Source organism: Monodelphis domestica, chromosome 3, assembly GCF_027887165.1.
Source record: "Monodelphis domestica isolate mMonDom1 chromosome 3, mMonDom1.pri, whole genome shotgun sequence".
Classification (NCBI taxonomy): Eukaryota; Metazoa; Chordata; class Mammalia; order Didelphimorphia; family Didelphidae; genus Monodelphis; species Monodelphis domestica.
The window spans coordinates 526,088,069-526,112,364 of NC_077229.1; the positions used below are offsets into that span (position 1 = coordinate 526,088,069).

Consider the following 24,296-nt stretch of genomic DNA (forward strand, 5'->3'; position numbering starts at 1 on the left):
CTGGCACAGAGATGCCCCAAGCGAGCAAACCCCTTTCTCTGTGTTAAGAGCTCTTTCCCCATCACAGCTCACCACAAGGTAAGACTATCCACAGATGCTGTGATAAGGAAATGCTGACGGATTCGTTTTGTGAAGGGACAACGAGAGGGTGGAGGCCGTTTTGGGCAGCCCCCTGCTGTCCTGTGGGCACCTAAGACCACGGCCCAGAGGAACCGGACCGCCACCTCTGGAGGCCCAGAAAAGAAGGCCGAGCCCTCTCGGAAGACACTGGCTCCATCACGTGCCTTGAACTCAAGGGAGGGAGGGAGAAGTCCATGAAATGAGTTAAAGGAGGAAATACGAAAGTGAAGGGAAGTCCAATGAAGGCCACAGGACAGATACACAAGGGAAGGAAGCCTGAGAGAGTGGGGAACTCTGAACACCCAAAAGCTCACCGTAGAGACGTTGAAGACGGCCTATTAACAGGCTCGAGATGGGGGGGGATCCATTTGGGTGAAGAATTCTAAAACAATCTCACGTGGGATACTGACTTGATTTCTGGCCTCCACTTGCTTCAACTGAGCCCAGTCTAGCACTCACCCATTTCTCTGCCAAAAAACAAACGCTCTTAGCCGTGTGAAGGGTCACACGCCTGCGTCTTGTTTTGCTGTTACAGTTTTTAGGAAGGGCGTCTACGTGACTTTTCATTAGGAGCGGAAGCTGGATCAAGCAGGGCCCGATTTCTCCACAAAGTGGCGTGCGTTTAGAACGCTCTGACAGAAAAAGTGTGAAAAGTTGGTTCGGATTTCTTTTGACTTCACCATCAGGCTTTCAAAGAGCGGCACTGCCTTGTTTACAGGGGATTTGAGGACAACAAGGGGAAAAAAGTCAGATGAATTCAAACCCACCCATTTGGGGTTCTATGAAGCTTGATTTTCAGTGTCCAAAAGAAAATACTCTGGATCAAAACAGCTCTATTTTTAGGCAGAGGGTGAATCTCTGAATCTTGCTTGACATCCTTTTATCCCAGATCATTTAAAGTTCACTCGTGAATTTATCACTGCTAGACGTGAAGTTACAAGGTCCATCAGAACTACGGAAAAGTGACTTCATGCTACGACGGCTGCTTTTAAGTGATGTAAGACTAAGAATATGGCTTATACACTTTGCCTCAGTCACAACATTGCATGGAAGGCGTTTCAGTTTACTTTTAACTGCTTTATTTTTCAAGCGATCCACAAGTTTCAAATGATGAAAACATGGTGCACCGAAGCGGCCTAGCGCCTATCACATGACTCCCCCCAAACTGAGGGACTACGGGGTGACGGGGGGATGTGACCGTGAGAGCCCAGTCCCAGGGAAGTAAAACCCCACACAATGAAGTCTGAACTCCCTGGTTCCAGGCTTCACCACAGACAGAAAATGGTGGATGCTGTATATCTATAATCTATGTTACAATATCTCAATGATCAGAAAAAGGGAATCAGGGATGGGAAAAGGCCCTTTAAAGGATGTTAAAAACACTAAGAATTAAGAATAATTAAGTAGAATTAATTTTAATATATGGTTGGATCACTTTGTAACCTGGAAAAAGAAAAGGATTTTCCAGGATGGATTTGGTACCAAATGAGGCAAGACGGGCAATTACAATTCATTTCATTTCAGCATTTCACAGTGCGATTATCTCTGTACCAGTGACAGTGAGGGCCGGAGCTACCCCGCATTGTCATTTCAGATCCACAACACATCAGCACCGTGTGCTGGCTGGCGTGAAAGAAGGAAGGAGGAGTGACACGGAGCGCCCCACATTTGGAAATAAAACTGAAAACGGATGAAGCGAGGGAATAGCTCTTAAAATAAAAAAACGTACCATTGGTTGGGTGTCGAGCAAATGAGATAGAAAACCTTTTAACAGCAGAACCACGTGTGGCGTCTGAGAAAGAGAAAAAGAGGCACCTGAAATTCACAACGGCTCCCAAAAGAGGGACATTAAAGAGGGACAAAGACGGAAGGTCAGACTTAGGCGACATGCAGAAGGGACCGCGAGAGGCCAAACACGGGCTCGAAGGATTCAGAACTGCGAGGCGCCCGGTGAAGGTGCGGAAGAAGGAGAAGAGGACGAGCAGGCGCTTCGGGTGCCACCAACTATGGGCTCAAGTGGATGTGGGTGGGGTGTAGGGTGCGGCTCGCCAGGCTCGAGACGAGCCCTGAAGGCCCAGCTGCGGAGCCTCCAGGAGCCGAATGTGCGTGCGGCAACCCGGAGCTCCTCCAGGAGGCCTACAACGTCTGCCCTGCTCGGCGGTTCGCGGACAAATTCCTCTCGCTATGGACCAGCTCCAAGCCAAGAAGCCCGTGAGAGGCACAGCGAGAAGCTGCGCTCATGGCAGAAAGCCTTCTCTTCGCAATGCAGAAGAGCTCCCAGGAGAGGAGCCTCGCTTGGGAGCCCCACAGCAAGCTGCGCCCAACACGGCCCGGGGGGCTCACGGGCTTCAGGCGTGCTGGGGGGCCTGGGGGGCTCAGGGGGCTTGCGGGCTTCAGGCGTGCCCGGGGGCCTGGGGGGCTTCAGGTGCGCCCGGGGGCTCGCGGGCTTCAGGTGCGCTCTGGGCCCCCGCGGCCTTCAGGCGTGCCCGGGGGGGCTCACGGGCTTCAGGCGTGCCCGGGGGCCTTGGGGGCTTCAGGTGCGCCCGGGGGGCCGGGGGGCTTCAGGCGTGCCTGGCCCGGGGGCCCCCGCGGGCTTCAGGCGCGCCTGGGGGGCTCTCGGGCTTCAGGTGCGCCCGGGGGGCTCGGGGGGGGGGGCTTCAGGTGCGCTCGGGCCCCCCGCGGGCTTCAGGCGTGTCCGGCCCGGGGGCTCGGGCGGGCGTGTGCACGTACCATCTGTGCAGCCGGGAGCGGTCAGCTTTCTACGGTGAGTACGAGCATAGTCCTGTAGGTTAGGTGCGCTTGAAGAGCCCCCGAGCACCGAGGGGCTAAACAGGCTCGCACAGGGAGGCCCTGATGGGAGTCAGAGAAAACACACACAGCAACCGGTGTTCTTCCATTCCCGTGGGGGCGCATGCAGCATGCAACAGCGGGCGGCCGCGCCGGGCACGCGGCTGGAGCCTCCCGGGCGGGGCTCCTTCTACCGCGGAGGCGGCTGCCCTGCGGGGCGGCGCGTGCCTGTGTCCGGGGGACCGAGCACTGCTGGGGGGTTGTGGTGCCGAGGAGGCCTCCGGGGCGAGACTCGGCGCAGGCGGTCCGCCAGCCAGGCCTCGCAGCAGGCCGATGGAGGAAAGGGAGCCCCTGCGGGGAGGCAGGAGCGCGAAGTGGCCTGGCACGGAGGCGCCCCGCGGCAGGCCGCGGCTCGCCGGAGAGCGCAGGCCGGACACGTGCACGCATTTAGCCTGGGCAGCTCCACACAGCTGGCCCACCAAACCAACTCTAGAACTCGGGGCCTGTCCGGCACGGGAGGGGGTACCTGACAGCCGAGCAACAGGTCTGAACTTGGCAGCTGTCGCACTTTCTGGGGAACGACCCCAAGTTGCGCGACTCATGCCCAAGTCTCAGCCAATCAGGGGGCGGCTTTCACCGGCCTAAACGGTTTGCTATGGGCGGTGGCAGGTCGGTCCTTAGTGGGGGGGACCAGGAGGGCCAGAAAAGGGCGTGCTGAGCACGTGCCCAAGGTACACAGCCGAGAGGCGGCTCCGCCTCCAGGCGGGTTACCAGGCGCCCGGCGCGACATAGCCAACGTACCTACTGCGTTCTGCTTCAGGTCCACGGCCCTTTTTCTCAAAAAAGTAGCATTTTCTGAGACCACCTGGATAAGTAAAGCACAACAATGAGGCCCGAGAAGCACGACAAGGCCCAGCGTCCACACAGCTGAACAGCAGCCCGCTGCAGACAGACAAGGGTTAATAAGCATGATACACATTAGTAGGCACGTGGACAAGATCATGCAGGACCCCCTTCTGAAGGGAGTCCGGTGCACAGACGGTCCTTGCGAGGAGGAGGTGCCCCACAGGCATGTGTGAGCTGATACGGATGGAGAGACACCATTCTAGAGCTACGTGATTCTGGGGGTGCAGCGGAGGAGGCCCAGAAGAAACCAGACGCCCCTATTAACGGGGAACGACAGGAGGCTGAGGTCACCCTACGGTGACTGCTCCTGCACGGGCCTTCTCAGTGACCTCCACAGCACACAGCCTTAATGGATGCCACGATCCCTTTTTCTAGAATTAACTTCCTTTAAGTTCCAGTGGAAATTGCTGAAATCCTCACAGAAGTCAGAGATAAGAAGTACACCTTCCATTGTCAAAAACAAAAATGAAAGCCTCTACAATATTTTGAATGTCAACAACAATAAGATACTTCTGGATTAACTTTATTTTGCACCCAAAATAGGAAGGTAGACCATTTTTGTCTTATTTTGGGGGGAAAAGGTTCAAAATATTGTACAGTTCAATGGAAGTTTTTAAAAAATGTTCCTCAAGTTAGAAAACTCCCCATAGAGGAGTTGAGGAAGAAAATGACTAGAACTAGTTTATCTCCTGCAGAGTTAACTGTGGGCCACTAAAAATCTGATGATATACAGAAAAATCTTAAATCCCCAAATTCTAGATAGCACCTAATTTTTCCAATTATGGAAAAAATTAAATTGACCTATCACCAAATTAAATATTTTTAAAAGTCTTAAAGGACAACTAAGCCAAAACAAGGGTTTCATTTAATTAAACTAAAATTCCAAAAATGTAGAATTTCGAAATAAAACAAATCGTAGGAATTTAGACACAGAGAAAATGCTGTGAAATGATGCCGTTATTTTCTTTCCCTCAAAAGTTCTTCGAAACCACAAGCATTGAAAAATGTTCATATTAAATTCAAAGAGAAGAATGTATTCCAATAGAAAACACAAGGGATTAGATGTCCTCAAAGACAGTTATTTGTTGCTCTGAATGCATAAAAATGTTTAATGAAGTAAAGTTTAGAAACCTGTTGCCATGAGCCAAAAATACTGGATGTGAATGCCAGTGATTGAGGGGAGACAGGGGAAGAGGTGATTTGTTCCCCTGATCTGCGTCTTCGACGCCCAGTACCCACACCACTGGTGTAATGCAGCCAGGTACCAGTACCCTCTGGGCTAGACACACTCAGGGGGCTCTCTTCCTGGAAGTGAGAAAGGGGGCAAAAAACAAAAACAAAAACAAAACAAAACAGCAAAGCATGCACAGTTAGATATAATAGAGTCAACTGATCAGAAAGAAAAAAAAATACAGTGTGTACACTTTCATTCACTTTTCTAAAACTATTAAACAGTAACTAGGACATCAAAATATTTCAGTATTTAACTTGATAGCTTAACAGAAATAATGCCATTAATCCTTCCTTAGACGTAATATTCTGGCAAATTTTTTTGATAAAAAACTATCAAATACATACTTAGTTCTAATTGAGGAAAAGAGGTATAAGGCATCTACCTCATACATACTGTACTGCTTAATAGTTTTCCCCTCCCTCACCAAATGGATAAACGACCCCAATTTCTATTCCATAGACTGCTTTTACACTTTCAGGATTCCATTTATTTTTATTCAAGAGGCTTCAAAACGGATTTCTGAACCCAAGCCCTAATGAGCTGTGCTAAGGAGTGATGCCTGCCAAATATTAAGACAAAGAAAGACAAAACTTTGAACAATGAAATGGACTCAAACCCTTTCAAGCTATCCGTTTTTCTAGCCCCTCCAGAGACTCTTTTGAAGAGCTCAGCAGGTACAACATGCAGCAAACATTCCCCTTTGACATGTTTGCATGTCCAGTTCAGACAGTGAGGACGGTAAAGTCTACTTGCACCAAATGAAGAGAATAGTCTGTTTCTCTGTGTGTCTCTAGGAAGGGCAAACTTCTGATTTCCATGGAGGTGGTGGGCGCTGGGAAAAGTCTTCAAGGTTTGACTTGAAGAGTCTGCCTTATGGAAGTAAAAGTTTAGCGTGGCAGAGAAGTATCTGTGGAAAACAACTCTGTAAGCATTTCACAGAACAGGTTTATCCACGTGCCGTCCAGACTCTGACAACGCCTGAGATTCTGCACGAGCCTTTTGGGAAGCCCAGCCACGGAAGGCGACGGGGCTCCCCAAACACCCACAGCGCGTCGGGCTGGCACGGTGTCACTCCCGAGGAAGTGGCCGCAGCCTGCCTAGACTTCCTACTTCCTACCGAAAGGCGGTCGTCCAACTAGGAACCGCGGTCAGGTGCATTTCCTGACCAACGCGACCTTCCGAGGGGGCGTGTCAGACACGCCGCGGTGAGAACCGCTGAAAACGAAGCTGGATTCTGCTCCTCCCACACACACTCGGGATCCTACTTCCCGCAAGCGCTTCTGTCCCTCGACACTAGGCCACTCTCTCTTGTGGGCGCTCAGAAAGACGTGCCGGAATCCAGCAGCAGCTGCTTCCCCCTGCAGGGCCTTTCCCAGCAAAGTAACCCTGACCTATCGGTTGCGGATCAGTGTTACTCTGATGCTCAACTATTCCCAAGGTGCTTTCGCCACTGAATGTAAGAAAGTGACTCGGGCATCTCCTGATTTTAAGCATTGACCACTGCAATTTAATTAGGAAAATCGATTAATGTTGAAATGTTGTTGAAGCGACTAACTTGGTGTTCCCCTCCTTAAACTGCTATCACTCAAGCCAGTTGCAGCCATTTTACTGATTCCTTCTCACACCAAACCAAAACTCCCTCTCTTTCATCATCTTTTTTCTTTTAAGATTAAAAAAAAAAACAAAAGAAAAACAAACACCTAATACCGCAGTAGTCTCCAGTGACAATGGGAAGACAGTTAATCTGAAGGATCTTTGTAAGGATTTATCTGGGTCTCTTTAGGTATGTTCTATCACAAAACTAAAAATGCCCTCCGCCCCCCTCCCCCCCCAACTCTTACCTTCCATCTTGGAATCAATACTGTGTATTGGTTCCAAGGAAGAGGAGCAGTAAGGGCTAGGCAATGGAGGTTAAGTGACTTGCCCAGGGTCACTCTGAAGCTAGATTTGAACCCAGGACCTCCCATCTCTAGGCCTGGCTCTCAATCCACTGATTGAGAGTTCAGCGACCTAAATTTTACAATGGTTGCCATTTTTTTAATGGTTAAAAAAATCATTATTTTTTAATGATAAAAATACACAGTTTTCATTCAGAATTTCTGCTAAGTCCCCACCTTGATCAAATTTAAGCTGTATTTTCTTTTCTATTTTCTTAAACTATTAGTTTCTTTTAGGGATAACATGCTATAACACACATACTTACTTCAGCTTTCCTAGGTCGTATAACATTAGTTTTTTTGAATATATGAATTGGATCTGATACCATGGGTTTAAAAACTGAAGCACATTTTTCAGGCTCATCCTTTTTATGTTTAAATGACTCCTCAATGGAGTCAGTTCTTCTGGAAGTTTTCTTTTTTTCTTCATTCTGCAGGTAAAAAGTATTATAAATATTTCTTTAAGTAAGACAAAGGCTTTGCTATAATTACTAAAAATTTATATTTATAGTGGCAAAAATCACATGAACCATCCATATAAAAATATATTCCGCTCAACATTGTTGAAGTTGTACTATTTGTCCAACACTGGAAAATATGAAGCAATGCAAATGATTAGCTTCTTGAATCTTGAGGGGAGCTTAGATACTAACATATAGAACAATCAAAACATTATAATATACTATGCAATGAATGCCGATTTAATCAAATGCCAAAATGAACAATGGAAAAGAGAATTTGCCAAAAATGAAAATAAATGTGGAACAAGGAAAGGAGAAAACAAGCATTTATGTAGCACGTATGTAGCAAGAATTGTGCTAAGCACTTTTTTAATAAATATTAACTCATCTGATCTTCACAACAATTCCGAGATGTAGGTGCTACTTTTATCCCTATTTTATAGTTGAAGAAACCGAGGAGAACAGAAGTTAAGTGACTTACCCAAAATCACTCAGAAAGTGTCTGAAGGTGGATTTGAACTCAGGTCTTCCAGGCCCAGGGTTCTGACTCTCCCAAATTCCCTCACAAATAATTTAGATTACTTTTCTATTTATTTTTCCAATTTTACATAGAAACAGTTTTTAAAAATTGTTATCTGACATTTTGCGATTCATATTTTTTCCCTCCTTCCCTTCTCTCCCCTTGGTAGTATACCACTACTATCATGCAATATATATTTCATATTCCTTATGGCATGAAAGATGATACATATCACATGTATAATTTAAAAAATTCGTGAAGGAAATAAAGTGAAAAATGGCATGCTTTTTTAATCTGTAGTCAGTCAGACTTCAAAAGTTCCTTCTTTGGCTGATTGATGGTATTTTTTATTATGAGCCCCTCAAAGTTATTGTGGAATCTTGCTTTGCTGATAATACTTTAGCCTTTCATGGTTGATCAACATGTAATAGAGGTCAGAAAATAACAGCATAAAAAACCTGAAAAATGTAGAAGGGGATGTGGAAAAATATGCGACACTAATAAGTTGGGGAAACTGTTAGATGATCTAACCATTTTGGAAATTCTTCTAGAATTATGCCCAAAGAGTTATAAAACTGTGTCTACCTTCTGACCTAGCAAGACCATTATTATGTCTGCATCCCAAGTTAATAAAGGAAAAAGGAGAACATATATGTTCTAAAATATTTGTAGCAGATCTTTTTGTAGAGGCAAAGAACTGTAAATTGAGGGGAAGCCCACTATTTGAGGAATAAAGGAGTGGAATACAGTATGATTATGATGAAATACTACTACGCTATAAGAAGCATCAAGCAGGCTCATTTTGGAGAAATATGGGAAGATCTGCATGAAATAATGAAGAGTAAAAGAAGCAGAACCCAAGAAGACATTGTATACAGCAACAGGAATGTAAGAATAGTAGCAGTAAATATCTACCTCCAGAGAAAGAACTGATAAATGTATACTTCTCTTTACATATATGTCTATATCTCAATCAATTAATCTATCTATCTATCTATAGTGCTTAGAAGAAGGCTATTTGGAAGGTATGGGTGTAATTCTATTATTTTGGGAAAATCTCAACAGAAGAATGGAAAGGTGACGGAGAGGGATGTACTGGGAAAAAGAAGAGGAAGAATAGAGAAAATTATCTTATATATATATCGAGTGTGTAAAAAGGAGTTTATGAAATGGAGCAGAAAGTTGCAGTGGGGAACACTTACTCTGATTTCATCTGGTTCATGGAGGGAAGAATATACATTCACATAGAGTGTGAGGTAAAGGAATTTATCTTACATAATGTGGGGAAGGTATATGAGGAAAGATGGATTAAGGGAGACAGTGGTCAGAAGCAAAAAGACTGAGGAAGGGCCAGGGTGAAAAAGAGAAGGATAAACCTAAGAAAATAGGGTGGAGGGAAAAAGTAATTAGTCATTAGTAATCATAACTGTAAATGTGAATAGGATGTTCTTACTCATAAAAAGAACAAAATAGCAACATGGATTGGAGACTAGAACTGAACAATATATTGTTTGTAAGAAACAATATGTCTGTTTACTTGTAAGAAAAACATACTCAGAGTTAAAATAAGGGGCTGGAGAAGAATCTATTATATTATGCTTCAATTGAAATGGAAAAAGGGAAGAGTAGAAATCATGACCTCAGGCAAAACAAAAGCAAAAATAAGCCTATTTAAAGGAAATGATGAAGGCAACTATATTTTGCTAAAAGGTACCACAGGCAATGAATTAATAATATTGAACATACAAGCACCAAATGATACAAAAACTACATTTTTAAAGGAAAGGTTAAATGAGTTATAGGAGAAAATAACAGTAAAACCATAATAGTGGGAGACCTCAATTTACTTCTTTCAGACCTAGATAAATCTATCATGAACTAAACAAAAAGTTAAGATGAAGAGAATTTTAGAAAAGTTAGATATGATAGACCTCTAGAGAATATTAAATAGGAACAGAAAGAAGTCCACTTATTTCTCAACTTTTCAAGGTGCCTTCACAAAAAGTAAACATGTTTTAGGCCATAAAAACCTCAGAGGCAAAAGTAGAAAAGCATCATTTTTTTCTGCCCATAATGTAATAAAGTTATATTAAATAAAAGCTCTTAAAATATAGATTGAAATTTAATTGTAAAAACAAATCCTAGAGTGGGTCAAAGAATAAATCATAGAAACAATCAATAATTTCATTAAAGATAGTGAAAACCATGACAACATCAAAATTTGTGGGATGTAGCCAAAGAAATACTGAGAGGAAAATATACATACATATGAATGTATATAAATGTTTATATCAAAAAAAGGGAGAAAGATTAATGAATTAAGCATGCAAATACCAAAACCTAAAAAAAAACAAATTAAAAACTTTCAAATAATAACAGAACTCCTGAAAATCAGAGGAGATAAAACTGAAAATGGAGAATGTACAACCAATGAAAATGAAATTAAACTAATTATTAGGAGCAATTTCCCCCAACAATATACCAATAAAACTGATATTCTAAATTGAAATGGATACTTATTTACTAAAATTTAAGCTACTCTAATTAACAGAAGAGTAAATGCAATAATATAAATATAGAATTATAAATATTAATAAATCACTTTATAAACAATAAAATATTAATATCAATAAACCTATTTAAAAAATATATTGAACAAGACATAAATGAACAACTTAAGAAAATTAAAGCAAACCCAGGACCAAATGGCTTTATAAGAAAATTCTTTAAAACATTTAAGAAACAATGAATTGGGGGGCAGCTGGGTGGCTCGGTGGATTGAGGGCCAGGTCTAGAGACAGGAGGTCCTAGGTTCAAATCTGGCCTCAGATACTTCCCAGCTATGTGACCCTGGGCAAGTCACTTGACCCCCATTGCCTAGCCCTTACCACTCTTCTTCCTGGGAGCCAGTACACAGTATTGATTCCAAGATGGAAGGTAAGGGTTTAAAAAAAACAACAAAAAACCCCAATGAATTGTAATACTAAATAAACTGTTGGGAAAAAATAGGTAAAGAAGAAGTTCTACCAAGTTTTTTCTATCAGACTAATATAATTTTGATATTTAAACCAGGAAGAAAAAAACCAGTGAAAGAAAATTATATGAAAACTTCCCTAATGAATATTGATGCAAACATTTTAAATAAAAATACCAGCAAGGAAATTGAAGCAATACACCATGAAGATTATATGCCAGGTTGGATTTATATCAAGAATGCAGGGCTGGTTTGATGGCATCACTGATTATTTCAATAATAAAGACAACAAAAACCATATGATTAATTCAATAGACATAGAAAAAGCTTTTGACAAAATACAACACAGATTCCTATTAAAAATCTAGGAAAGAAAAGAATAAATGGAGCTCTTCTTAAATTGATAAGTAGTCTAGAACTAAAACCAAAAGTAAGGATTATCTGTAAAGGGGATAAACTTAAAAAAAAGCCTTCCCAATAAGATCAGGAATGAAGCAAGGATGTCCATTATTACCATTTAGTACTAGAAATGCTAACTAAAGCAATAAGACAAGAAAAAGAAATTAAAGGAATAAAAATAAACTAGCACTTTTTGAAAATGACACAAACATTTAGGAATCCTAGAAATTCACTAAAAAACTAGTTGAAAAAACCCATTTTAGCCAAGTTGTAGAATTTAACAAACTCACAGATATCTACAGCATTTCCCCAGGTTACAAATAAAAAACCAGGAAGCAATTCCATTTAAAATAACTACAGGCAGGACAAACTATTAGGAGTACCTACCTGTCAAGACATGCATAGGAACTACATAAACACAATGAAGAAACATTCTCCATATGAATAAAGGAAAAATTCAAATGATTGAAGAAATATTAATTGATCATGAGTAGACTGAATCAATATAATAAAAGTGACTAGACTACCTAACAGTTTACTTCTTCAGTGCCACGCCATTCAAACCGCCAAAGAGTTCCCTTAAAAAGCTAAAAAAATAACAAAATGCATCTAGAAAGCCAAAAGGTCAAAAATATCAAGGAAATCAATGAAAAATATCAAGAGGGAAGAAGGCCCAACAGTACCAGAACCTGAACTAGACCCCCAAGCAGTAATCATCAAAACACTTTAGTACTAGATAACAAAGTGATTGATTAATATAACATAATAGGAAAATGATTCATAGATGCAAATGAGCACAATTCGGCAGTATTTGAGGAACCCAAAGGTCCCAACCATTGGAGCAGTAACTAAATAGACAATAAAAATTGCTGAGGAAGGCAAAGACCAAATCACACTGTTTACCAAGATTAAAAACGAAGACATGATTTAGACATAAACGGCTATTATTCTGCCCTAAGAAATGACGAAGGAGATGGTTTGGGAAAACCTTGGGCAGACTCCTATCAATTGTGGCCAGGGGAAGGGAGTAGAACCCAGAGATCACCGCTCACAGGAAAAGCGATGCTGTGAGGATAATCTATAGCCACTCTAATCACTATCCGGATCCATAACCGTTCTAAAGGACTCGAGCTGAAACACGCTACCAGCAACGAGAGAACGGATGGACTTGGCCTGCAGACCGAAGCACGGGCCTCAGAAGCTCGAGGCGCTGCGAACGCACACAGACACGAGTAGCAGGTAACATAACGTGACCTTTTGGCTAGAACTGAACTGACAGGAATTCCTTATTTCAGAGAATACCTTGAGCCGATGAACAGATTAGATTCGGCAGATGGAAACTGAGGAGGTTATAGAAGATCGAATGAGGGCCCTTCGCGATTCCTAAGGAGTGACCAGCTCTCTTGGAAAAGGACCTAAAGGGGATGCTTTGGGGAGGGGGCTATAAGGCAGTAACTGGAGGTACCCACAAGGCCTGCTTCTTACCCACATTTTGTAGAAGTTTTAGCACACTCTCAGGGAGAGGCATGAGGATGAGCCAGTCAAAGAAAGGGATCTGGCAAAACAAAAGGTCTTGGGAAAAGTTCCAGGAAGGAAGAATATTTATTCCACTGGGAATGAGGAAAGACTGCACAGAATCTGAATGAGAAACTGAGTTTAGAAACTTAAGTTCATGAAAAAAACTAGGGATACATGTAATCGAGTGACTAGAAATGCCTGGGTTAAAGATAAAAGTCTTCTGAAAAACAAATGGATATGATCCTGGAAGGGCATGATTTCCCTAACCGTGGAGGACCTAAATTAGTCTTTTTAAGGGATTAGGGTAATGTGATCCAGTAATACCTTAGAATACAGAATACTGCTTTCAAAACTAATTTTCAAAGAGCTACTCATATCCCAGAATAATTTAATTCATTATATTTAGTAACATATTTTTATACATTTATTTTCATCTGGTGGTCAAATATTTAACATTATCTGTTTGTTTAGGCCTGTAATTCCAAAAGTTTACAGAACCTGCCAGGGAGGAAATCTCCTTTTATTGAATACAATATTAAGCATCAAGCTGTTCTTTACATAAAACCTTCTGCAACTTACAGTTTTAGAGAGATGTTAGAATTAGCTGTAGAGTGTGCATGCATGGCCTTGGATTTTGGAAAACCTGATATCAAGATCCACCACCTGTGACACATTCTGATTTAATGATTCTCTGAGTCTTTTAACCTTTTTGTCCCCAAGTTACACCTGAGTCCCTCCCTCTACAGAGGTAAAAGGGGAGAAAGACTACATAAATCCTGACAAGCCAAACTATAAATGTTTTCAATATTGAAATATCCCATGGAAAGCTTTTCAAAGTACATAGTTGACCGAATCTCTTTTAAAATAGAATAAATTGTACATCAGTTATATAGCACATTAAAAAACATGGAGTGCACTCTGAATCTTAGGAGTTTTAATCTACTTAAAGACATAATACTTCTCTTGCCAGATCAAGCCAAACTCTTTAAAAAATAATACTTAAAAAAGCACTTTACCTTTTGTCTCAGAATTGATATTAAGTATCCATTCCATTCCAAGGCAGAAAAATGGGAAAGGCTAGGAAATGGGGGTTAAGTGACTTCTCTAGGGTCACACAGCTAAGGAAGTTTCTGAGGCCAGATTTGAACCCAAGGGCTCCCCTCTAGGTCTGACTCTTATCTCCTAAGCCACCTACCCAAACTTTTTAGTCATAAAAAAAAATTAAGAGAATATTTGGGGCAACTACCACAATCATATCTTGTCCATGCACAGGGTTTCAAAAAATTTACCTCTCTCGAAGCAGGTCTATAACCATGCCCAGATGGTAAATTTTTGTCTTCTTCACAGCCTTTGGCTCCTGGGCTAAAGTGTAACTCAACGTGAAAACGCTCTTCTGAGGACAGATCCTGAGAAAGGTGAGAAAATGTTCTCTCTCAAAATGAAGGATTCAGGGTTATTTATTCTTGAAAAAATACAAAATGAAAACACCACAGTAGGTTACCTTGTTTGGATCCTCATAGAGCATGATAACAATCTGAGTCATGTAGTTGAGCTCGCTGACAACATTCAGATAGTCCATAGCTCGCCTCCACTGGTCATCTTTTGATTCCTAGACAAAAGCAACATGTCAAACATGCCTAGTTTATTACATTACAGCTTTAATAAGTCATTTTGCATTTCGATATTCTTTCCTGAACTCCAGCAGACGCCATGGAGAGACCACGAATCTCCATTCTACAAGCCCATCACTTCCCAGCATAACTCTCTGTACTGCCACAAACAGCAGGTTCTAGAATCTCATTTAAGTATGCTTGTGTAAACTATGAAGAGCCTCACGGCTTCCTGGATGTTAGAACATGGGACTTGACATCTGGAAGGCCGGGGTCTGACCCTGCCTGACTGTTACTAGTAACCGTAGACCTTCTCTAGGATTATCTACATCGTAAAGCAGTCTGGGCGGTAATCAGAGAAGACTGTTAACTATTAACAATGGCATGTTCTGCATATTCTTGCACATAAACCAGGCACACATGTATTTATAGAGCACATTTACAAAACTACCCAACAGCTACAAAACAGCCGTGAGTAACAATCAGCAGCCTGGCATATTGGGATAATTCAGTAACAATCAGCGGCCCGGCGTATCTGGATCTATCCAGATAATTCGATAACAATCAGCGGCCCAGCGTATCGGGATAATTCAGTAACAATCAGTGGCCCAGCGTATCAGGATAATTCAGTAACAATCAGCGGCCCGGAATATCGGGATAATTCAGTAACAATCAGTGGCCCGGCGTATCCAGGTATATCCAGATAATTCGGTAACAATCAGCGGCCCAGCGTATCGGGATAATTCAGTAACTATCAGCGGCCCGGCATATCAGGATAATTCAGTAACAATCAGCGGCCCGGCGTATCCGGATATATCCAGATAATTCGGTAACAATCAGCGGCCCAGCGTATCAGGATAATTCAGTAACAATCAGCGGCCCGGCATATCAGGATAATTCAATAACAATCAGCGGCCCGGCGTATCAGGATAATTCAGTAACAATCAGCGGCCCGGCGTATCCGGATATATCCAGATAATTTGGTAACAATCAGCGGCCCAGCGTATCAGGATAATTCAGTAACAATCAGCGGCCCGGCATATCAGGATAATTCAGTAACAATCAGCGGCCCGGCGTATCAGGATAATTCAGTAACAATCAGCGGCCCGGTGTATCTGGATAACACTCCCCAAACCTCAAAGGAAGCACTGTTGTTCCTAGGATGAGGTGAGATTTAAAGGCAGGGACAGCCCCACGTGACCACGAACATCCCGCAGCACCCAATAAAGCACTATCCACCCCAGATACAGCAGGTGCTGAGATTCTTTGGAGGGGGCCTAAAATTCGTAGCACAGAAATCTCTCCCACAAAGGCAGATCAACAACTCATTGGCAGTCGATATTCTTAGTCATCCAGGGCCAGGAAGGGTTACGTAGCTTGTGGGGATCAGCTGCCTCACTAATATCTATCTACAGGGAAGGCATGAATCCACAACTGCCCAATTCCAACGATGCCTAAACAGTTTGGCATTTTTAAGCCAGGAGAAAACATCCCTTCACAAATGGGGAAGTGAAAGCCAAGTGCTTTAGCTGAGATCACAATGCTCTTAGTGCTAGGCCTAGACTATGGACCAGGGACGGTCCAGCGCTCATTCCTTCTGTTATTTCTAAAGGGAACTCTTATTTAAGAACACTCCTCTGCCCTCTTCTTAACTTAAGAGCCTGCTACTCGGCTAGAGCACTGGAGAGAGAAGGAATCTCCCTGGGGTTCAATAGACAATATGGACCAGAAAAAGGGCTCAAATCCACGTCTTCATGGTTTCCAGACCGGCTATCTAACCATTATGACATGATGACTCTCAATGACATACATGTACATATTGGTGCCCACACACACATATATGCATAGGAAATATAACATAATGTATACATGTGCATCTCCAAAAAGTTGTTTGAAAATAATTTCAGTAAATTAAATCTTATTTTGTTATAAACTAACCTTGTAGCTTGAAAGGACTTCTGTATACTTTGTGTTGTGTTTTCAGGAAAATCTAATAAGGGATTATAGATTTGGAATTGGAGAGACCTGGAAAGTTATTAGGTTTAATGTTTTATTTCACCAATGGAGAAACTACAGCTCAAAGAGGTTAGACGAGCTCCTCCAAGATCCCAATGAGGGGATCCAAATGTAGAGCAGAGATTTCAAAATCCATGCTTATAAAGACAGGGAAATTGGGGTTGTTTATTTTCTAAAAACATACATGAGTTTCTTCCTTAAGTTCTGACATTTTACTTTCCTGGAAAATGTTTTTAGGTCATAAAGGGGAAGAAATAGGAGAGTGACATGGGCACGAGATACATGCTTCATTGTTACTCTACTCTGGAACTTACTGGGCAAGGTCCCTGGCTTCTACTACCTTCAGGGGTGATGCATATGCACAGGAAGGAGAGTATGGAAACTGAAAGGAAGGCTTTAGTAGGACCTGAAGGTAAAAGGATGAAGCAGGAATCAAGGTGACTTTAATTGCAGTCTCCTTTTATTCTAGATTCCCCAGCTTCAATGTGGATGGACTTTTTTTTTTCTTAGATATACATGTTTAAGGATAATGACGTAAGAATGACAATGAGTAATCAATGGATTTCCCATCTTTTAGGAAATTTTTAGACATCTCTCCTTTGTACAATAATTCTAGTGGAAAACTGCTTCAGGATCCCATGGATTGGATTTTGGATTCTTCACACTAATTAGAAGGACTTCAGTTTACAGATTGCTTTAAATCTCACCATAGAATTGGGAATGCAATTATTATTGTTCTTCATTGCCAGTGTCTGGTCTTTAAATAGGTGCTTAATGAATGCTAACTGTTTTGTACTGGGAATGAGGAAACTGAGAATCCAAGAGGCCAGGTCACCTTCCTAGTCAATAAATTCCAGTGATTCCCTATTGCTTTCAGGATCAAATAAACAATTTTCTGTTTGGCATTTAAGATATTTCATAATCAAGAACATGCCTTCCTGTCTCGCCTTCTTATACTCTTGTAGGGTTGGAAAATCTTGAACCCCAGGGCTACATTCCCCAGAATTCCTTTTGTATTTCCCAGCATCCTTTCCCCTTCATGTATGTATGTCTTTACATGATTGTTTATAACTTTCTGGGACTCCTCCCTCTTTCTTCTTCTTTATCAAGGCCGTGACTTGAGTTAGCTCCCTTTTAACTCTAGTTTTTATTTTAATAAATCTCATGATAATTGAGTTATTCTTCCTTGCTGTTCCTGACCCGAGGCACTTCTCCCAATGTCAGGCATTCTGACTAGTTGTCTTTCATCCCTGGAATTCTAGATTCTTTCAAGTAACAGCTCAAAGTCCATTTTCTACAGGAAGCCTTTCCTGATCCCCCTGAACTTCCTACAGATTAAACCCAATTTATTTTATATACATACAGGAATGCACACAGTTATTTACTTAGTGTCGTCCCCATTACAGAAAGGATCAAGGACATTCTTTGGGCTCTCTTTGCCATCTCAGAGCCTGGTACTTGGCAGGCACTTAAACATTAATGACTATGACTGGGTGGTCCCACTGCCAAGTATTAAGAGATCTGAACCTGGAGCCCGGGTCTTTCCCTTCTAATCCAGGCTCTTTTCCGTACGCCAGGAAAAGGTGGGCTTTAACCAACACCACCAACAACGTGTGTTAAGAACACAGGAACATCTTAGCTAAGAACAGTGTTTTGGCAAATGGAGCCTGCTCGGGATTCAACTTACATCACACAAGGCCCCGTAGCGAAGGATGGAGAGTAAAGAATGCACGTGACTTTCACTGGTGAAATATAATCGAGTACGCACGTGACGTTCCGGGGACATGACGCCTCTGGAATACCTGAAGGTAGAAACAGACTGTTTTAAAAACATCGCAAAGTCAGCACTTATTTTATAAAAAGGAAGCACAGGTTTATGATAAATCTGATTATATGTAAGTAAAAAGGGGCAGGTAGGTGGTTCAATGGGTGGAGAGCCAGGCCTGGAGACAGGAAGTCCTGGGTTCAAATGTCGTCTCAGGTGCTGCCTAGCTGGGTGACCCTGGGCAAGTCATTTCACCCAAATTGCCTAGCCCTTACCGTTCTTCTGCTTTGGAAATGATCGATTCGAAGACAGACGGTGAGGGTTTTAATAAAACAGATGAAAAAAATCTACCAAAGGCACCTGATTGGGAACCGTACTAAACACAGTCTTATGAACTGCCATTTCAGATATTTTGTAGTATAAATCTTTATCCCGGAGAGCGAGAATTCAATGAAAATTAACCCGAAATGGCACAGAAAGCTCTTTTTGAAAGTACGACATTACGAAGATTGGGTAGAAAAGTGCCACGTCGGGCTATCGCCAGTTAAGGTTGACCAGACAACTGCTGGGGCTCAGGCCAAGCAAGATGCCCTGCAGTCAAGTGGCCCGAGCCCAGAGGAAAAGCCCAGAAACGGTGTCGCTGGGCAGCGAGGGACCCTTTAGCTGGTGCTTGATCCCTCCCCACCAGTGGACTAGGATCTCTCTGTAGCTCCAGGGCGGATCAGAGCCGGCACAACCCAGGCAGCTCCATCAGTGCTGGGGACGCCATTTCACTTGGGCTTTGTTCGATCATCTCCCTCAAGCTCTCCTACAGGACGGAGTCAAAAGAATTTCAGTCGATGACTCTCTGTCTCGTCTGACCAACTGGATCTCCTTCATCTTTCAACACACTAAGTAGGAGTTTATTTTATTTTTGTGTTGTTTCCTGAAACTTTTTATCAGAAAACTTTCTACTTGCATTATTTTGCTATTTTCACATGTATTCTGATGGCTTAGCTACATATAAATACATATATAAGGGCACAAACACGATAACTCATTGAAAGATGGTTCTTACAGAGGATGGAGCTTATTTACAGTGTCATCATCTTGTGTTCTCTGAAGGTCCGATCGAATCTTCTTAACTAAAGGCGTGCAATAGCCTTTGGCAATCTCTAGTTTTTCAACTTTAGATATGCCGTATTCCTAAGAGAACGAAAATACAACAATATTAGAAATAGGACATTTCAAACATTACTAAGAAAGACATTCATCTCAGGAAGATTGAATTGTTAATATATACACATAAGAGTATTCCCAATTCGAAATTATGTGCCTACAACTATTTTCTGAATTATTTAATAATATTCCTATTTACCACACTACAAATAATATTCATGCATGGGCATTAGTTGACATGAAGTAATATTAAAAACATGTCATTTGGCAGTACCTTTTTTAGTGAGTTGTTATGAGAATTAGGAGACAAAAATCAACCATGTAGCTTCACTTAAATGTACAGTTTTTGTTTCATTTCACATTGTTTTTTCCACAACTTTTAATTTAATTTAAATGCAAATCTAAATACTGTTTCTTTAAACCAAGATAAGGAAGCAAGGAAGATACAGGTTTACATGAACACCTTGATGCCGCCAAGTCTATGGATGATCTCAAAACCATAAGGACATTTTTTTCCAGGGACCCTCTTAATAAAATAGGATTAATTCTGCAATTTATTTATCCAAATTCTGAAAAACGTCTCCAAGCTAAGCATTCCAATGAAAAAAGGATTGAACTTCTTGTACTTAAGAAGCTCAAAGGGGATCGAGGGAGTTTGCAGTTAAAATCATATTTTTACCCATGAGTGCAGTCAGGATGACTTGATAAGAGAGAGAATTAGTAAGAAAAGCCTTGTGATAGGAAAAGACACGTGGTTGACTCTTGAAGCCAGGACGCCAAGAGTAAGAAGGAAGGGCCCATCAGACAGTTTGATTAGCAGCTTTTCTACACCATGAGCCGGTGTGTAGTGCTCCAGCCTCATCTTCAAACAGTCCACATTTGTCCCGTAAGAACAGACGAAGGTGTTTTCAATTTGTACATCAATTTAAGCGGGGAATACAACAATAGGAGGAATAACCCTTGGAAAGGCTTAAGCACTCGGAGCACAATAACCAACCATGACACTAAAGGACCCTGATGGAGAATGAGATCTACGTGTGTCAACGTGACCAACGTGTGCGTTTGTTTTCCTCGATCATGCCTATTTGTGGCAAAGGAGGTTTTGTTTTTGTTTTTCGTTTGGGCAGGGGAGCCTGGGAGGAAGAGAATCACAGTGAGCAGAAAGAAGGTTATGAGAGCATTATAAGAAACTTACAGAAGAGGATAGAAAAGGCTTGAGGAGTAGACATGGACAAGCAGGATACTTCTGAAGTTATCATATACCTTAAAAAAGGCAAAATTCTTGCCCTGGAAATTTTTGGTTTCAGGTCAAAATTCTCTTTTTCAGACTTTTGAACATATTAATGTTACTGTTAATGGATTCTTATTAAAGACAAAATAAAAAAATTATTTTTAAAAAGTAAAGTTCAATATTCCATAAACAAAGATTTGAATATTTGAAGGTTAATTTCCAATATGTAGTAAACTCTAGAAACAAATTCTAAAACTACAGTACTTGGGAGTGAAAGTCAAAGAGTTAATAAACTATGTGAACAGATAATGAGCTAATTCATTCCCTTTGGATTGCTTAAGACGTGACTATTTGAGTGATGATACATGCTCATTAGTCATTCTGCTTATTCATATACTTTCATATTCACACTAGAGAACATGAAATGAAAACGTTTACAATTTAAATGGGAAACCTTATCAAAGATTCTGTTTTATTTAGGTTGTTATAATTTTGTATATCTACTTTAGTGTCGTTATTTTGTTTCCTCACTTTAATAATCATGACACTGGATATAGAAACATTTTTTTAAAATGTCAGTAATTGCAATGAAAGTGATTCCTATATTTTAGTACTTACTTGAGGGATAACAATATCTGCTAAAGCTTTTGAAAGCCTGTACAAATCCATTGTATTTTCTAATTTCAAAGAGCCATTATGCTGAACATCATATTTTATACAGTCATAAATGTCAGGGATTTTACTGATGTCATATTTTCCATTCTTTGTTTTAAAGTCCTTTTCCAACTTGGACCATCGACGTAGCATTAGCTCTAACGTTTCACTATGATAAAGCTGGATATCTACAACAAAGAAATAAATGGTCCAATAACATGTCATATTTCAAAGTTGAAAACCAGCACTCTAATTAATGTACATTTCAGTGATTTTAAAACTCAGCCCACCAATCTAAGAAATTGGGAAATTACTACCGCTAGCAATCTTTAGAACAAAATGTTACATTTCTTCTATGTACAAAATCAAATATTTCATTATGAATTGGTAGGTAAACTTATTTAATTTTGCTTATAAAGTATTATTTACTTTAGATTCACTTCAACAGAGCAGATGAATAGAGACAACCGAAATATCATCTGCTTAACTACAAACTAAGCAGGCACAATAGATAAAATGTTAGAACTGGAGCCAGAGACTTGTGGTCAAATTTGGGCTCCAACACTTAGTAGCTATGGGTCAATCATTTAACCCTTGCTTGCCTCAGTTTCTTCATTTGCAAAAATGAGAATAATAAAAATGCTAGTTGTCCTCATCGTCAACCACCGTACGATTTCAAGGACTTTAGGGAACATGTAGTCTAATCTCTCATTTTATATGTGAAAAAAATGAGGCCCAGAGAGATCCACACTGGTTATAAGTAGCTGCGTCTAGCCCCAGTGCTTTTATAATCACTATACTATCTGCTCTCTCCTAATAGTGATACGTGATGAAGCAGAGATCAAATGGCCTTATTTGCCCAGCTAGGTAAGTGGTAGTCTCATGGGTTTCCAGTCAGATGCTCTTTAAAAAAGCAGGTCCAGCTTTTGCTGTCTTATGACAGAAAACTTTTGCAACAAAGCAATTCGTTTTTAGAAGGACTGAAGAGCTATAAATGACTAAAGATGCGTGTGGCATCGAGTTAAAATGGGCTTATAAGAGTTATAACGGGCACATGCTTTATGTCAAAAGACAAATAAATACGGGTCATCTGAAATGTACCTGAGGACGTGGGATCTTCCATTTTTTGTCTGATTTGAGACGTCAAACTCTGAATCAAAGAGTAAACTTTGTCACAGGTCTTCACAGGATTTTTAATTAACTGCATTGATTTGATAACAGAATTGCTTCCAGATGGAGTAAGCTGCAGAAGGAAGTTGTTTTGTACTTAGTTGTGCTGCATTAAGCATTTGCTCAATAAAGCACATGCAAAAATTTTCATCACTGCAGAGGACCAAAAAGGCATATAGTTAAGAAGGTTAAGAGTGCCAAAGCACATCAAATCTCCAAATGCATGTATGCAGTCAGGAAATACTCACCTTAGTTCAGTGAAAGAACAAGGACAGGCTGTCTAGAGGAAAGTTTACTGAGGAAGCAGTCAATGATTGCATTTCTTCAGCTCACGAGGTTTTTGTTGACATTGTTTCTAATGCCTTGAATGGAATTCATTTCACTTTACCCACATCTATTTCTATCATTTTATCTTTTAAAAGGCAAGTTATAGGTCACTTTTCTAATTTCAAAAACTACTGCGAGCTTATTGAGCAATGTGAGAGTAAGAAAGAAAAGAAGAACAACAAATCAGTGGTTTAATAGTAGCATTTCAGGAAGAACACGTTAGACTTACAAAAGCACCTCCTCGGTGCTGTCTCCTCAGAAACTGAAACAATTTCCTCAAGCATTCACAGAAAAGATAACCTGCCGTGGGTGGCTCCCTACGTGCACATACAAGCCCTTTGCACTTAATTCTTGTCATTACATCTGGAGGCCGGTAAAATGACCTCATTTCTTCTGGAGGCACGCTTTTTAGGCTGCTTTAGAGAAATGTGTAACTCCGTGATTGAATCAATGCTATACTACTGACTATATTTGAACATGTATATTCTGGAAAGCCTTGCAGGAAGTAATGCAAAATGAAGTGAGCAGAAGCGGGAGAGCATCGTATATAGTGCCAACAATCATTTATGAATGACTGAACTACTACCGACAAAGCAGGGCCCCAGGACGACTCCGATGGATTGAGGGTGGAAAAGGACATCCACCGCCAGAGCAGGAACAGTCCTGATGAAGACTGCAATGCGCCTGCCCTGGATGTCCTCCAGGAGCTTTTCTCTAGTGCAAGCACCGCGTGTCTTGTTTCACAGGCCGAACAAGGAAGTGTGTATGATACCGGCTGACAATAACCCTGAGCAATGGGACACACTGGAATAAGGGGGAAAAAGCAGATCTCCGCCTCACCTTTTCATAGTCTTCAGAAGTGAAATCTCTGTCTTTCTGAAGTATTTCGTGAAGTCTGGCTTTCACCCGATGCTGGCAACTGCTTAGGGAATCACTATCACTATCCAAAAGTCCATTCATGTTTGCGCTTTTTACCATCTGGACAAGAATGGGGGTAAGCTCACCCTCTAAAGCCAAAAGTCCCTAAACAGAGTAAACAAATTAAGAGAGATGAAAGTGATTAACACAAAAAGAAATGAAAAAAGCAACACCTACCTTCATTTTCTGAATGCTTTTGGGGAGACAAAGGCTAAACTCTTTACAGAGGAGAGGGTTCAGTTACTAGCAAAGTTTACAATCGTCTGTCTTCTAGTTACAAGGTTTTGAATTTTGAAAATTCTAACATGTTTACACGAACACTAATTTGTTGACTATGTCAGGAATTATCACAAGACAAAGGGCTTAAAGTATTCACTCTTTTTTAAGCCAGCAATAATTCTTTGAAAAAATTCATGATACCTTGGCAAAAGCAGCTGCAGTCATTTGGACTCTCCCCTCATCAGAGGCATATATTTTGAGGTCATGTCGGTAGGTACTATGTAATCTTAGTAAACCACAACCCGGAAATCCTGCATAGTCACCTAAGAAGACATTCCAATCGCTTTAGCTGAATTTTGTCCAATGCTTTTT

The 24,296-nt window shown here is 41.3% G+C and overlaps 1 protein-coding gene across 16 annotated transcripts in view; it reads right to left on the reverse strand.

The window, feature by feature from the left end:
• Positions 1-24,296, reverse strand: part of PPIP5K2 (diphosphoinositol pentakisphosphate kinase 2) — a 110,184-nt gene that overhangs the window by 16,588 nt on the left and 69,300 nt on the right. For 4 of the 16 annotated variants that reach the window (XM_056824967.1, XM_056824968.1, XM_007486237.3 and 1 more), the window contains 13 exons: positions 24,126-24,247; positions 23,628-23,810; positions 22,392-22,533; positions 21,255-21,478; positions 19,305-19,432; positions 18,170-18,284; positions 14,358-14,465; positions 14,146-14,262; positions 7,251-7,415; positions 4,945-5,118; positions 3,709-3,772; positions 2,851-2,970; positions 1,850-1,912 (listed from right to left, as the gene is read on the reverse strand). In XM_056824967.1, coding sequence (XP_056680945.1) covers positions 1,850-1,912; positions 2,851-2,970; positions 3,709-3,772; positions 4,945-5,118; positions 7,251-7,415; positions 14,146-14,262; positions 14,358-14,465; positions 18,170-18,284; positions 19,305-19,432; positions 21,255-21,478; positions 22,392-22,533; positions 23,628-23,810; positions 24,126-24,247 — 1,725 coding nt within the window. Of the gene's footprint in view, positions 588-1,849; positions 1,913-2,850; positions 2,971-3,708; positions 3,850-4,944; positions 5,119-5,511; positions 5,955-7,250; positions 7,416-14,145; positions 14,263-14,357; positions 14,466-18,169; positions 18,285-19,304; positions 19,433-21,254; positions 21,479-22,391; positions 22,534-23,627; positions 23,811-24,125; positions 24,248-24,296 lie in introns of those variants that run through there. The other 12 variants (XM_056824973.1, XM_056824974.1, XM_056824972.1 and 9 more) reach the window with 11 other exon arrangements.